Source organism: Saccopteryx leptura, chromosome 6 (genome assembly GCF_036850995.1).
Source record: "Saccopteryx leptura isolate mSacLep1 chromosome 6, mSacLep1_pri_phased_curated, whole genome shotgun sequence".
NCBI classification, from domain to species: domain Eukaryota; kingdom Metazoa; phylum Chordata; class Mammalia; order Chiroptera; family Emballonuridae; genus Saccopteryx; species Saccopteryx leptura.
Window position 1 is genome coordinate 41,074,668 of NC_089508.1, and position 13,178 is coordinate 41,087,845.

At 45.0% G+C, this 13,178-nt stretch overlaps 1 protein-coding gene across 4 annotated transcripts in view; it reads right to left on the minus strand.

The window, feature by feature from the left end:
* DAAM1 (dishevelled associated activator of morphogenesis 1) overlaps positions 1-12,631 on the minus strand; it is a 168,401-nt gene extending 155,770 nt beyond the window's left edge. The window contains exon 1 of one of the 4 annotated variants that reach the window (XM_066388082.1): positions 12,336-12,631. Coding sequence is in view for 2 of the 4 variants with exons in the window: in XM_066388080.1 (XP_066244177.1) it covers positions 11,985-12,104 (120 nt within the window). In the remaining 2 variants the exon portion in view is untranslated. The other 3 variants (XM_066388083.1, XM_066388080.1, XM_066388081.1) reach the window with 3 other exon arrangements.
* Between the last annotated feature and the right edge of the window lie 547 nt (positions 12,632-13,178).

Sequence of the window (13,178 nt, forward strand, 5' to 3'; positions counted from 1 at the left end):
TTAAAATGCTGTTTCCATGTTTCAGAAGATAGCTTATAAAATGCCTACCACGTTTTCCCCTAAAACTTAGTCATTCTCTGGCCTCTCCTATACTCGGTAGAAATCTGGATCTGAAATTCTAAGCAAAATCCAAGTGAAGGGGACCATTTTATTCTATTTCCCACCGTTGGCAGTTGTAACTCTGGGACTCTAGTCCTCCAGTGGCACGTGGCATAGGCTAAAGAAGGAAACTTCGATGTTTCCCTCTTTCTCTCTCTCTCTCTCTCTCTTTCTCCCCTCTTCGTCTCTCTCTAAAATCAATAAATAAAAGTTAAAAAAAGAAAAAAATTCTGATGCACTTCCAGGGTGCAGAACCAACACACAGCCTTTGGGAAGAGGCACGGATCCCTTCAGAAGTCCCACCTGCGCCTCTGAGAAGGGACTCGGGTTTACCTTTGGACTGAAACTGTGCTTCCCCAAACATGAGCTGTGCGTTCGTTGCTCAAAAACTGAGCTTGGGTTGGTTAACTGAAACTTCACAACATTCTCCCTTTGTACATCAAAAATCTTACCAATGTTTTACCGGCAAGTTTGAGTGTTGCCAAAGCCCAAGTTTTAGAGACAAATTTAAAGACATTCTTGTGAGACATTCAGGGTGAGGAAAAAAAACAACACAAAAAACAGAATGGCACTCTGTTAATCCTTTTCAGACTCTTCCCACACTGCTGATTTGGGATAAGCTGTCATTTTTTTTTTTTAAAGGCTGAAGGCTATTTTTTCTTTTTTAAAGCATTTTGGCCTTTGACAATAATGACAGAGATGACCTTTCCTCTCCCCAAAGCTTCATCCTCCTCACCCACAGATAACATTACTGATCTAGCAACACAGGCCATGGGCTTCAAAGCTGTTTACCCACTAGCTCTGGTGGGCTTGCCCTGACCCAGCATCAGTGTCTCACAGAGTCCCCTGTTGTGACCAAGGACATGTCCTTAAAGGGTGGCTGGCCTCCCAGGCAGTGGTCATGGAAGAATGGAGAAGTGACCTCAGAGGGCCTAATCCACTGACCTTTACTTTGCTCTAACCAACTGCCCAAATAAATAAAAACAGCAGGGTAGCTCGGTTTCCCAGATGAATTCCAATTTATCCTTAAATATTCAAGTTGGGTCCAATGTTTAAAGGCCGCAGGCCATCCCAAATCTGTCAACTGGCTCTCAGCCGAAGCTGATTTTGTCCCCCTCAGGAGACATTTGGCAATGTCTAGAGACATTTCTTGGTTGTTGCAACTGGGGGAAAAGCTGCTGCTGGCAGCTAGTGGGCAGAGACCGAGGATGCTGCTAGCATCTCACAGTGAGCAGGGCTGCCTGCACAACAAAGAATTTCCAGGTTAAAGTATCAACAGCGCTGAGGTTGAGATCCTGGATTGGGTCATTTGCCAGCCCACTGCTGGATAAATGTTTGAAGAGCCTCCCATCACAATTTAATGTTGTTTAAAATGGGGATCACAAACTCAACTGCCTTCAAGGGCCAAGGAGGTAAAGAATGTCACATAAACAAAGTGGTTGTGTATGAGCCAGTAGGGTAGGGTGAGGTCTGTGACAAATCAGGGTGTAAATGCTTACTAAAATCATTCCATTTTTAAGAAAAACACAGCACCAAGAGCATTTGAGATCCTACTCCCTGACTATGTTGTTGGTTTGGTTCAAATAAACTTTTATAAAATTCAAAGAAAAAAAAAGAAAAAGAATAATACTGTGCTGGCCAAACAAAACATGACGGCTGGCTATCTCCATCCTGTGCACGACTGGTCGTCAAGCTCTGGTGTGAAGAGAATTATCATTTAAACAGAACTAGATGATCACTCAAGACACTGTCTAGCCCAGTGGTAGTCAACCTGGTCCGTTCCGCCCACTAGTGGGCATTCCAGCTTTCACGGTGGGCGGTAGCGGAGCAACCAAAGTATAAGTAAAAAGATAGATTTAACTATAGTAAGTTGTTTTATAAAGATTTATTCTGCCAAACTTAGCGAAAATCCAACATAAAGTACTTGGTAAGTAATTATTATTATATGCTTTAACTTGCTGTAACTCTGCTTTATAAATTTTATAAAGTAAAGTTACTTCCCTACTTTATAAATCACCATTACTGTGGAACCGGTGGGCGGTTAGAAAATTTTACTACTAACCGAGATACAAAAGTGGGCGGTAGGTATAAAAAGGTTGACTACCCCTGTCTAGCCCCTTCACACGGGCCTTTCTGAGCACCGGCACTGGGAAAGGCGAGTGGAAGCTGTTTGGTTAGGAATAGACTACAAATCATGTCTTAAGATTTTAGCTCCAGCCAAGAACAGGGTTGTGCTAAAAGCCAGGGACAATCGACCTCCATTCTAGAGAAACCCAGTGGCTATGACGCCAATGATACACAAGGCCACAAAAGTGAGGTCATTATTTTAAAACAATACCTTTCTCATAAAATTTTAGTTTTCACATAGTTTCACAGACAAAGCAACAGAGGTCCAGGATGTTGAAAGGAATTGCCAAGATTACCCAAATAGAAACCTCAAATCGACTGGTTGGGGTATCTTTTCCCTCTGTGCAACTGCAGAGCAGCAACCAGAGGGGAAGGGATTCCATTCAAGGTGTCAAACCTCCGTGACTAAACTCTCTACTGACATACATAAGTTATAGGTTAAGTTTAAACCTACTCAGCATCATCCTTTCTTCATCAGAAAAGTCATTAGCACGTTTGCCCCAAGTCAGTTTTCAGATCTCTTTCCCACCTAACGGAAATATTCAAAGCAGGTTAAGTATCTCCAGGCCTCCTTTCTTTCGGATCGGGCTGTAGAGAGGAAAGCCAAGTCAGCAGGAACACAAGAAGGAAGCGCCATCAGACTATCCCCACGTGTATGCATGCTTCTGCGGGAGGAATTCCTGGCCCGAAGAGACAGGATAAACAAAGGCAATCCAGAGGGAAGCGCATGATAAGATAAGTGAAACCCAGTAACTCCCTCTGTCCTCCCTTCCACCTACTTCCCCCCAACTTGTTCCATCAGAAAAACAATCTGAGTGCTGGAGAATGAAAATGTAAACCTTCTCCTCTTGGCTGCCAGACAGTTCCCTATCCTCAGCTAGGAGGTTAAGGGGAAAGATGTGCTTCTCTGTAAGGTGAGAGACTGTGGCTCCCCTTCTATGGAACCCGGCAGCCCAGGGACAGCCTCCCTCTGCCCACAGGGAGGCGGAGAGAGCAGTATGGCAAGGAGGCAGGCAGTTCACTGGTCCTCCAAAAGACAATCCAAGGTGGAGGAGGAAAAGGTGGAGTGTGGAAGAGAGGAAGCCTCAGCCATAGCCTGAAAAGAAACTGGGTCAACCTGAAAACAACATCTATTTTTAAAATTTTTAAAAACAACTTCTTAGTAGAAAATGTCGCCAGCAAGGTAGTTTCTTGTCACAGTTCCTGGAACTTCTAGAGTCGGAAGTGTCAGCTACTCACAGAATATCAAGCCCCAAATGAATAAATAGGTCCTAGAGGTTTCTCACTCCAATCCGATCTCTACTCATGCTTTGAAAAACAAAAATATAATAATAGGCTATTCCTTTAACCTTCTGCAAACGTGATGCAATTTCAGCCATCAGCGTCAAGCATCCAGCACGATTCCTTTCACACCCTGACTTTTTGTGTTACCATTGAGTCCTTGGAGGTGCGGGCAGAAGGGACCAGGACCACCGCTGATGTCATCACCCTTACCACACATAAACCGTACTAGAAACAAATAATGTTACTGTTGTTTCTTTTGCCACCATCATCCTAAATCAGATAACAACTACTAACAAGGAGTAATTATAAATGCATTTAACCCTTTGAATAGTACGAACGTTCACATACGTCCTCGTGCCTCCTGACCATAGAGTACAATCGGTTTATTTTTAAAAAGTGTAAGGCAACATTTAAAAAAGGCAAACGTATGTTCTTCTTGTTCCCATAAATTGGTTATCAAACAAACATGATTTTAAGTTAATAAAACTGTAACTGGAACTAATTCTATTTTTTGGAAAAAACAAACAAACCGCACTCCCAGGGGTCAGTGAGCATGAAAATACTCACTACTCAAAGGGTTAAACAAAATCCTAAATAATTTACGTCATCTAGAACCAGAGGACATTTTCTGTATCCACGATTTTACCAACTATTAAGAATAAAGTAGAGCCTGACCAGGCGGTGGCACAGTGGATAGAGCGTTGGCTTGGGATGCAGAGGACCCAGGTTCAAGCCCCCAAGGTCTCCAGCTTGAGCGCAGGCTCATCTGGTTTGAGCAAAACTCATCAGCTTGGACCCAAGGTCACTGGCTTGAGCAAGGGTTACTCAGTCTGCTGAAGGCCCACGGTCAAAGCACATATGAGAAAGCAATCAATGAACAACTAAGGTGTCGCAACGAAAAAGTGATGATTGATGCTTCTCATCTCTCCCTTTCTGTCTGTCCCTCTCTTCCTTCTCTCTGACTCTCTCTCTGTAAAAAAAAAAAAAAGAATAAAGTAGAGAATGCAAAAATTACTTGAAATGGTTAAATTTGTTTTATCAAATACCATTTTCTTTAACTTTTTACAATATTTTGTAATAAATTCTCAGCATTTAGGAGGGCCCGGAGTCTAACCGTGTCACAGAACTACAGGTTCTAGTTTGTGTCTAGACATGTCACTGCTTGGTTTTACCAAATCTCTATGGAACAAATACAAACTTACTTCTAGACACATACGACCACCATCCTTCATGCTTTTGTCTAGAGTGCATATCTGCAGAAGTTTCATGAAAGAAGAGTGAAGCCCAGATGTGGCACTAACACACTCTAATGACTTCAGTCATATTCCCCAAAAGGGAAAAGACCGAGGCTTATGGGGCCTTGACAAGGTCTTGACGTGCCCTTCACTGGTGGACACCGGTCAGAAGCATACGGTTCTGTGGCAAAGTTAGCAAAGCCTTGCCCCTAACTCATGGGGCCTGAAAACACTAAGACCCCTATCAGTTCATTTTAAAATATGACATCATTTTTGTCCGTAGTGATGATGGCCATGCACTGATGTATCTACAGTGTACTGTCTACTCTATTTTGTAGCCAAGAGCATGATGAGTTTAAAAAAAAAAAAAAGTTGACTAGGATTACAGGTACAGTTTGTGACTCCAAACAAGTCAAAGCTAACCCATGCCCTTGACCTGGTTTGTACGTCAGTAACAAACTGACCTTAGCCAACAAGCCAGAATATAAGAACCCATCTCAAAAACAAAAGATGGGCATCTCTGTTGCCCAGACAATGCCCAATGCTTGGATCTGGGCTATCTACTCTTGGAAGTCTAAATTCAGAAAGTCCATCAGATGGGCAACATTAGCCAACTTCACAGCCTTTTTTTTTTTTTTTTTTTTTTTTTTTTAGAAATGAAAGGACAAAGTCCTATTTAATAGGTGACCCTAATTGTGTACCTGGCAGAAACACAAGTAACCTTCAACTCCAATCCTGGTGCAATATATAGAACAGAATGAGCTCAGGTTGTTACTAAAGGTGAATGACATACTTAGGAAGTGTAACAAGATGAATAAAAGAATGAAAAGTTTCTGGAATCAATGTCTGGTGAATGAATATTATGTTTGAGTAACTTAATGACTAACAAGTCTTTTGTTTTTATTTTCCTTCCCTTGCACTATGCTATTAGGGCACACTTTCCTATTCTTTCCCTGAATGACACGGTTTGTGTTTTAGTGAATTGTCTTCATTAAATATTATCAAAGTGGCACAATATCCAGTTTTAAGCCAAAAGGAAAAGATCTATTGTAAGTCAGGAAATCACACCAACTACACTGGAAATTGAACTTACTTCCCTAGTTTTCCACATTTAATTCACAATAGTGACTATGGTTTAGAAGAATTGCAATTGTATATTGGGCACCAAACTTGCACCACTGTAAAAATAAATAAAAGTCTCTCTTTTGAGGTGTGTGTGTAAGGGGAGGGGGAGGCTTAGTTTAGTATCTAAGGATAGCCAATATCAGATTTCATGTTTGACTCCTGCTCAAGTTTTCATTCTTTTCTTTTCAAAAGAGCTTTTACAATTTATGCTAAAAGACAACAGGGAAGAGGGAAGCTAAGAAGTTATGGGAGTCTTAACTCTCAAGGCAGGCTCTGGTGGCCCTGCTCTGGATAAGAAAGGCTTTCTTCAGATAAGGGATTCAGCCTACTGAAAAGTTATCTCAGTTAATAAAGAGGGTCTAACGCTGGACAGGCTCCAAATAGATTTGGAATATTAAGAGCATTTCCTGTTTCAAACACTTTGCCTATCCTTCACATGCACACAGGAGGGACTTTGAAAGTTTTATCACTCAAATAAGCAAATGCAATGTTTTTAATTTCTTGTAATATTTTCTGCTCCAGAAAAAAATCAGACCGTAAGATACCGTTATGTGTAGAATCGTTTTTACTCTTAATCAAACCGGCATTTATTGACCCAGTACTGTGTCAGAATTAAGAAATGCAAAGGTAGTTGTAGTTCCCCCAAAATGATGGAGAGAAAAGAATATATAGGAAAACTAGAGGCAAGAAGAGAGGGTAGGGTGTAAAGAACTAGACTGCCTGGGTCCCGGACCTCGTCTGCTCCTTACCAGCTATGTGACCTGAGCTAGGCAAGTTCCTTAACTTTTCATGCCTCAGTTTCCTCACCTATAAAATGGTGATAATAGTACTGTACCTTCTTTATACAGTTGTGAGGAGGCAATAGTTAAGCTCATGTAAAGTATTAGGAAGGGCTTAGCACAAGGTAAGGTAAACACCTCACATACCTTGACTATTAGAACCACATTAGCTGTCAGTGTTAAGCTGTGTGGTCAGGCTCAGGGCTCTAAGGAGCAAGGAGCAGAGGTGGCTGGTGAAAGCTAATGGGTAGACAGGGAGGGCTTCCTGAAAGTGGTGGCATGCCAGCTAGATCTGAAGCACACGGAGAATGGAAGGCTGAGGGAGCCACTGTTGCAGAAGTTCCCAGGCAGAGGTAAAAACCAGGCGTGCTTAATCATCAACAAGGAAAATCAGCTCGCCAGAGCTGCTGAGGGTGTATTTGGTAACTTCAGTTCAGCAGGGAGGGCGGCTTGTGTGTTTGCTGCTGTGCTCCTAGGCTTTCTCACTTAACTCCTTTTTCGACACTTGTACTATGAATGTGAACTCACTCTGAATGCTCAGGTCTATGTTCCTAGGACAGTGGAAAGAATGCCAGAAAATAAAAAGGGAAATAGTTGTTTCTTTTTTTTTTTTTTCTTTTTCCCTGCAGAAATAGTCTGCTAAAGTGGAATGTAGGTCACCAAAATCAACTTGCATCTCATCTGGATCTGTCCTTCTTGCAGTGGGCATGCTAAGCGGTGGCAGGGAGTAAGCTGGGAGGGCGGGGCCAGATCCATCCTTCAACTCCAATCCCTATGAGCGGCTCCCGGCCACTCTCTGCACGACCTACATAAAGAGACAGTACACTTGCTAAGTGAATATAACTTCAGGAGAAGTATCTTCAGGCCCGGCCTGCCCCACTCTGCCCCTGCCAACAGACGGAAACTGCTCTCCTTATTGATTTCTTAAATGTTACCCGCGCTATCAGTTGCCTCTCAACTTGGGAAAACCACTAAAAACTGATGTTATGAGTGTTTAAAATATATGTTTATTTGGAAGTTTCCCTCCATTACCAAGTTAGAATACATAATGCCAAATAAGTGACAGTAGTCCACACTCATTCAAAGAAAAAGCACAAACAAAATAGAAGAACTTTCATTTTGACTGGTGCCCCCTCTGGACATTAAACAAGTTTGCTAATGTAACTTGGCAAAATTGCTTTGTTTCCTGCAATGTAAGGGATACACTTTGACACTTGGAAGTACTGGGAGCACAACAAAGCCAGGGAGGGCCCCACAGAAGTTACAAGCTCTGCGATTGTTTCCCGAACCAAGTACCCAAGGTTCTCAGCACTATCAAACTTTGTTGGAAAAGCTTCTTTTCCCGATCCAACAGCTGTAACTTAAGGGATTTCACAGAATAACTCAAGATTCTCAAACCAAACCCACTCACTCTTAATACCTTCCCCCAAATATTTACAAAATGAAACATCCTCAATCTTAACTATATTTTGTTGGAAAACACCTTATTTATTCTGATAACCATACTACCAACAACAAAAGCAGCCTTCTAAACAAAGTAGCTCAAATAAAACCACACGAGACACAACACACACATTCTTAACACCCAGAGCGTGTCCACAAAGCAAGAAAGCCAAGATTCAAATTCCTTGGCACCTACTCACTGAGCTCCTGTAAGCGCCATCCAAGGACATGACCCACCACACCCTCTTCACTATCACACCCCCTCACTAATTTATACTTCTGAAAACCCACACAACCCGACTTACCAGATGGAAACAGAATGTTACAAATATTGGACAAATGTTTCCCACTCTGTTTCTCTCTCAGCTCAGGCAGCCCAGAGAACAACTGATCCTGTTTAAGGAACAACCCCATCCCAGGTGAGAGAACTAGTGTCTAGCTCTTCTACCCAAATGGTGCCCCAGGGGCCACTGGTGACCTGGCAAAAGCCTCTAGGTATCTTTGTCTTGGTGTCTCTCCCTGTTCTCCTGTCTCACACCTCCTGGGAAAGTTATCTGGGCCAAGGAGAGTAGAATGGAGAGAAATCAAGAAATGTCTGATTTGGGGTAGTAAGAATTATATTTAGAATTATAGAGGACCTGGCCAGGTAGCTGGGTTGGTTAGAGCCTTTTCCCAATATGCCAAGGTTGCATGTTCAGTCCCCAGTCAGGGCACATATAAGTCAACCAATGGATGTATAAGAGGAGGAATAGTACATCAATGTTTCTTTCTCTCTCTCTGTTTTTCTCTCTCTCTCCCTTCCCCTCTCTAAAATCAATAAATTAAAAGAAAAAATTATAGGGTAAAAAATTCTATATGGGTGAACGTATTCCAAAAGCAAATGATTACAAATTATGTCTCTATTTCAAACATATGGAAGGCGTGTTATACTTGAAGTCACATGCTACAGAGGTTTTGGTTTATGCCGAGATGAAACTGCTTGACAGAATGCTAAGAGGAATATTACAATTGGTGACAGAACTATCAGTGGAAAGACTAAAGATCTTGGATCTCCAAATCATGGCTCTACTACTTGATATCAATTCCATAAATATTTATTAAGTACCTACAGAGATAAGCATTGACTGAAATGCTGGAGAGACAGGGACAGACAAGACAAAGACCCTGTCCTCAAAGAGCTTAAATGAGGCCCTGGCCGGTTGGCTCAGTAGTAGAGCATCCGCCTGGCATGTGGAAGTCTCAGGTTCAATTCCCAGCCAGGGCACACAGGAGAAGCACCCATCTGCTTCTCCACCCCTCCCCCTCTCCTTCCTCTCTCTCTCTATCCCTCCCACAGCCAAGGCTCCATTGGAGCAAAGTTGGCCCAGGCACTGAGGATGGCTCCGTGGCGTCCCCCTCAGGCGCTAGAATGGCTCAGATTGCAGCGGAGCAACACTCCAGAGGGGCAGAGCATCGCCCCCTGGTGGGCATGCAGGTGGATCCCGGTCGGGAGCATGCCGGACTCTGTCTGTATGCCTACTCCCCGCCCCCCACTGGCCTCTTACTTAGAAGAGTGAAGGAAATCCCCCATACATTGGAATGGGTGTCAGAATTATAGGGAAACAGATAAAGGAGATTTTTGTTTCACTCCGTGTTAATCTTGGACAAAAATAAAAAGTAAGTGACAACTTCTGATCCCGTTTCCTTCTGGGGAAGTATCTATCTACTTAAAACGAGTTGATGTATGTCAACCACCTGGTACATCCCCAAACATTTACTGGCACACAAATGCACATGCATAGACACCCACAGATATATAATTTTCCCCCTTAATAGCAATATGTGGGATAATATACCCTGGTATAAAATGAAAGCAGAAGAGGAAATAAATATTTGTGTAATCAATTACACTTAATGCAATTAAGTTGCAAATAACTGCATTCAAAAAAGGCAAAACCTAAACAATTAATTCTAACATAAAAGTCCAGATACTGGGATAATAGTACATAGTAGTATTAGAAATTATATTATAAATAGTAACATGGCTGCCTCGTCTACTTTAAAAGACTCACCATGTTATTTGTTATACAACTGAGGCTCAGAAATAGTAACTCAATGCCACAGTGTTAGAAGCTGGGTTTAAACTCTCATCTTCAGATTTCTCTGAGGAAAATAAAAGACAATGACCAAGTTCATCTTAGAGTCATAAGATTTTTTATATCTAGAATCAACTTTAGGAAACCTTCTGTACCCTTCTCCCCACATCATCCATGATAGAGGACCCCAGAGGTAAAAGGTTAACCTCAGAGTGGGTAGCCAGTAATGACACAGCCAGCATAGGTGTGGGATAAGGCTGGCTTCCTAGATCCCAGCCCAGTACGCTTCCCTTTAAGGGCCTGCATCCTCTAAGCAAGCTTTTAGATTTTATCAGAGCCACAAGGGTTGGCAGTGCCTTTCAGAATTCAATTTCAGTTATTAACTGTCACTAAAAACTCTGAGTTGCACCTAGGTCAAATTGAGGATCATTGCTGGTGGCCAAGGAGCTCTCTTCAAGCAGAATAGAGAGATCTCTCCTTGGGAAAGCCACCTCAAACACTATACTACACAGTACAGAAAAATGAAGTTGCTAGCCTGAAAGGGGAAAGAGATCTTTCCATTGTAATTTTCAGAGTCTGCTCAGGACTCCAAACAATTATTTCTGGGGAGGGAAGTCAAGAGACGAGGTATGGGCACTATGAGAGGGAAAGTACTAAGAACTGTGTCCAAGCCATTTACACGAAAATGGAGAGAGCCCCTGGGCTGCGAAACCGGTGAGGAGGAGAAAGCAGCTGGGCCCAAGGCGAGCATTTGACCACACTCACTGGCCACTCCCTCCCAGCTGCCCGCAGAGCCACATCGAATTGAAACAGCAGTGAGAGCAGTTAAGATTCCGACGGCAGGAGTCGCCATGGCAACGAGATTCATCTTGCAGACAAACTCCGCTTCAATTCACTAGGTCCTTCTCCAGCCTCAAGAAACTACCAGTATAATGGCAGCAAAAACGATGAAAGGTGGTATTTGCTCCTGATGCTCACCTGCAGATGGAGATGGCAGCGGGGCAAAGGGGGGCGGGGCTGGGGAAAATAGGCCGTAGGTATCTATCTATACCTAGGCCCAGAACACCCCAAACCCAGGCTGTGAGCAACTTGAGAACAGAGCCATTAACAGGGTTTGATCGACGAGTAAGTGAAAGAACAAGAGTGTTAGGAACGGGAAAGGAAATCCAGAGGACTTAACAGAGTTTTTGGGCCTCGGCGCACGTCCTCAATTCGAGAGCAAGCTGATCACAAGCAGATGGATTTTCGGCATCAGCTGGGAAAACCCGATTGGCGAGCCCTCCTGCCCCACAGCGAGCCTTACCATTAGATTATTCAACAGCCCCCACTGCTTTCTCACCTCCCACCCCAGGGCTCCAGGTAAACCCCCAGCTCAGGTACTCTTTGTCAAGGGAGCATTCAGTACAGGGGGGACCAAGATGCGCCCTCCTCGGAGGGACGGGATGCAGGAGCGCTCTTCGGCGCCTGGAACCGGGTCCGCGAGCCGCGCAGCCTCCCCTCGCCGCTGTCCGCCAACACCCCCTGCTTCTTCCGCAGCGCGGGTTTCCCTGCCTTTCTCTCTTTTGAAACCTTCAGCTTACAACTTTCCCTGAATTACAGTTAGCCCATCCCTTTCGAATAAAGTGAAGATGCCAGGGTAGTGCGGGTTCTGCTCAAAGTCCCTCCTTCCCTGTCGCGACCTCCGAATCCTCCACGCCCCAGGATTCTCCCTCTCGGAACCTCCCCGGCCAGCCGCTCTGGACAGCAGCAGCGACCGCAGCCGAGGCCACGACCCCTAGCGCCCCAGCCCCCAGGTGACTGCAACAAGGCTTCTGTACCTGGTACCCTGCCGGCTCTCTTGGCATCCGAGAGCCTCTGAAAGAAAGGAGGGAGGGACCCTCATCCTCGGGGGCGTCTTCCTCTGGGTTCGCTTTGCTTTGCGCCGCGCTTGCAGCCATTTTCCCAAATCTAGTTTGGCAGCCGGGAGTTATCTAGGTCCTGTTCCCACCCAGACCCAACCTGAAGGACGGGTTTAATATTTACCTACTGGTCCGGGAGCTCCGGAGAGGCAGCCGGAGGGCGCGCCGCGAAACCAGCGCCCGGCCGGGAGAAGCGCGCCCACCCTCGCGCCACCGCGCGGTGCCACTTAATGAATGAGTGCAGCGAGGGAGGAGGCGCATCACCCTTACCTGAGCAGCCCCTGCATGCTGGAAAGGCGGCTCTGCGGTCGGGGTACAATGGGATCCGGTTAAACAGTTTCCTTCACAGCCGCTCGTAGGTTACCAACTCGCAGGTGACATCACCCTCTCCTCCACTGATAGGATACAATGTGGAGCCCACTGCGCATGGACTTCCCTGTCGAGCCCGCAGACTCCTTGGAGTTGTAGTCTCAACTTCACAAGCAGAGACCCGGTCCCTACGCTCCCGGGGTTGGCAGAACTACACTTCCCGACGCGTGTCTCGGTCTTTTTGTCTCCGCCCCTAGTCCCGCCCCCACCCCGCCCTCCAGCCTTGCAGTGTTAGCGGTGGTCGTTCAGAAGCTAAGCTGCGGACAGCGCGGACAGGAGCGGTGGGCACCCTGCTGTCGTGCTCTTTGATTTGACCTCTACTCGGCCAGTGGGGGCTTCTGAGGTCCCCGAAGGGTCCAGGGCTGGTGTGTACTGGCCAGGCAGCTTTGACCAACCAACCCTGCTCTGTCGGCCCCAACTGAAAAAATAAGATTAAGCCTTTCACTGCCTTCCCTAGGCGTAGCAACTAATTAATAGGACGCACGGGTTTCTGGGTTAAATGCAGTCCTGGAATTCCCCTACGTCCCTGAAGATGAGGCGAAGCCCACCCCAAAGGAGAGAAATAAATCCCCGAGTGCCAGACTTGGGGCCAATTTACCTTTCTGTCTTCTCTTCTCCCATTTAACGGAGTTCGCGAGGAACAGCTTAGTCGGCTGAGCTGACAGAATAACGGAAGCTGTCACTAATAAAAATGCAGTGTAATAGACAAGACAGTCGCCGCAACGCTCCCTCGGAGCCTCCTGC